The sequence below is a fragment of the Capsicum annuum genome, unplaced genomic scaffold (assembly GCF_002878395.1).
Source record: "Capsicum annuum cultivar UCD-10X-F1 unplaced genomic scaffold, UCD10Xv1.1 ctg12993, whole genome shotgun sequence".
Lineage (NCBI taxonomy): Eukaryota > Viridiplantae > Streptophyta > Magnoliopsida > Solanales > Solanaceae > Capsicum > Capsicum annuum.
The window spans coordinates 1-2812 of NW_025818219.1; the positions used below are offsets into that span (position 1 = coordinate 1).

A 2812-nucleotide genomic window follows, 5' to 3' on the forward strand; every position below is an offset into this window, starting at 1 on the left:
CTAATGAGACATTAAAAATCCTAACAACAACTAATTACATCAAAAGTCCACTCACAAACATTTAAAAAACCTGCTAAAAAAGCAAAATCAAAGAGAGAGCAGTACTAGTAACAATCATCATGTGTCATGTCTGATAATTGTATATTTGATGTCGGGTCAAAACGGATATAAATTATGCCTGATTAGCATCATACCAGCTCATTTTAATACCTAAAACTTTAAAAGTAGAAAAGCACAGAATCCAGAGATGCCGTGAAATTATAGAGAAACTGGGAAGAGGAAGACACGTACCAGAACTATTAGTGAAATTAGCAGTTAAGTCTGAGAAACCAAAATTTTGAGGCATCTCCCCAAGAAATTCAAATGAAGTAGTGTCAGCATCCAGAAGAGGTTCATTAAGAGGTTGCGTGTTAGACTCCACACTACTAAATGACGAAACAGATGCATCACCCATTGCAGAACGTGACTCCAAGTAACTGCCATGAGGACCAAAGGCAAACGGAGAATATCACCATAGACAGGTTCTTTCTTAATAATCCCCCAATATATTGTTTGTCTCAACCCCATGTTAGAGGGCTAGCCCAAAAACATATTAGGAGGAACATCAATTTTTCTGCTTTGAGAAGGAATATCAACTGCTGTTTGTATACAAGAGAGAACATATGAGATGTTGTTACTGAATGCATTGGGTCTATCATCACGTATAGGTTCATGCATTATGCCATTAGTTTTTGCAGCAGTTCCAATATTTTCAGCAGCACCACAAGTTGAATTTTGATGCACTGCACTAAGGAAAGAAAACTTAAACATTAACTTGAGACAACAACACAAGCTTCTCAAATGCAGGTTCTAGCAAGAACAAAGATAACAAACAAATAGAAGGCAATGAAGATAAGGATAAGTCTATATGAGCTTAGGGACAGGCTCCAAACTGAACACAGTGCTCATCATTCTTGTTGCAGATAAGATCAGACAACTTATTATTTTGACGTTAAGAGTTTCTTGTAGAGGGTGCTGAATCCATTTTGCAACTTTGGAGGCCTCGTAAAGCACAGAGAGGCTTATTTTGGTAAAATCATTAGTTATATTCATAAGTATATCTGTTTCAGCATGAATCATCAAAGTAACCGCTCAAAAGTTCATCATTCCTCCGCTGTTGCATGTCATTCTTAATAAACTTTGTTGTCGAATCAAACAAATATGTTTTTCTCACACAAATAGCCTAGTGCTTTTTGAGGAAAATTGGTGAAGTTCAATGGGTTTTCTATTTTCACACATAAATAGCCCCATTTGTATCCTCGGAGTCTCGGTCCATGCTCCAGTTGAGTCTGACATGAGGGTAGATGAAAGTCCCACATTTATTGGGAATTGATTCACAGTCTACTTACATGAACTTGAAAAATTGTCCCCCCTAGATCTAGCTTTTGAGGTTGAGTTTGGTCTAGATATCATATCTTTAAATGGTATTAGAGCCAGGTACATCCATGTTTGAGCTCCTGGACCACGCTCTTGTTGGGCCTAGGCGTGAAGGTGGTGTTAGAGTGGGTGAAAGTCCCACATTGTTGGGCAGTGAACTGTCGGTCTTCTTATATGGACTTGAGCAATCCTCCCCTCAAGTGCTAGCTTTTGGGGTTGAGTTAGGCCCAAGATCATTTCTTTACACAATCAACCATCTTTTCTTACATTGGAAATGGACAGAGCAACTGTAGAGAATGTTTTCAACCTAAAGGGGATCAGGTGGATAGAACCTAGGAGCATTAAAAAAGTACTAAGTAGCTGGAATGGGGACGTAAATGTAATAAAGGAGGAGAGATGGAAAATTATTCAGCATATATATGGTGGACAATTTGGACAGAAAGAAAAAAGGGTTGTTTTGAGGATGTCCAGAAGATCAACATGAATAGTTTAGCACTTCTTTATTTTTGGTGTAAACACGATGATTAGTTCTAACAGAAGACATCATTGATGTGCTAGACTATTTATAGGCAATAGAAAGACAGAGTAAGATGTAATACTTTTTGAAGGGGGACATCATTCTTATTGGCTAGGGATTTGAACAAAGTGTTATTTTCCACAATACTGGTACCTAGAATTTGTATCACAGAATAACAACTTCAACTTGAGTTCAAGTATGAACAAGAACACAATGAAGTATTAAACACCCTCAACACAAGATCAAAAAGACCTTTCCAAGAGGTGTATTTATTTTTCAGAAAATAAAGATGAAATAGAAATGATTAAGGCCAAGTCGTCCGAGTTCACGGACTTTCCTTGAGGAATAATTCCACTCACTATACCGAAGTTATGGAATCTTCCTCCCAGGATAAAATGGCCTTCAATCCGACTATAGCGGTACCTCAAATAGGCGGATTCTTTGAACACACTCACGGTTTGAATGATCACACTTAGAGTATTTTTATGACAAGAAGAAGAAGTTTTTAATCTAAAAATTTCTGTATTTTCTATCTCATAAACCTGTTTATATAGCCACTAGATGCCCCTTTGAAAACATGGCATTGGTTCATATTAGAGGTGTGTGACTCTTCCTGAAAATGCATGTCTATTTAGTTAAACAATGCAGTAATTTTCTGAAATAGTGCACTGGTTCACTGAAACAGTGTGTACTTTCATTAAAGAGTTGCAACTTTCTAAAACTATGCAATCTTCTGTAATAGAAGCAACAATCCGAAATAGTGCAACCTTCTATAATAGAAGCAACAATCTGAAATAGTGCAACCTTCTGTAACATCATTTCAAACAGACGCATTAGTTCTGAAACACTGTTACTGCGTCTCTATATATAAATAGAGGC

At 37.1% G+C, this 2812-nt stretch overlaps 1 protein-coding gene across 1 annotated transcript; it reads right to left on the reverse strand.

The window, feature by feature from the left end:
• Window positions 1–291: 291 nt before the first annotated feature.
• Window positions 292–2767, reverse strand: LOC124890151 (the record flags this gene model as incomplete). Its single annotated transcript, XM_047401996.1, has 3 exons — window positions 2701–2767; window positions 590–782; window positions 292–476 (listed from the first exon to the last, which is right to left on the reverse strand). Coding segments are annotated over exons 1-3 (445 nt in total), but the record flags the coding sequence as incomplete, so codon positions are not given.
• Window positions 2768–2812: the final 45 nt, after the last annotated feature.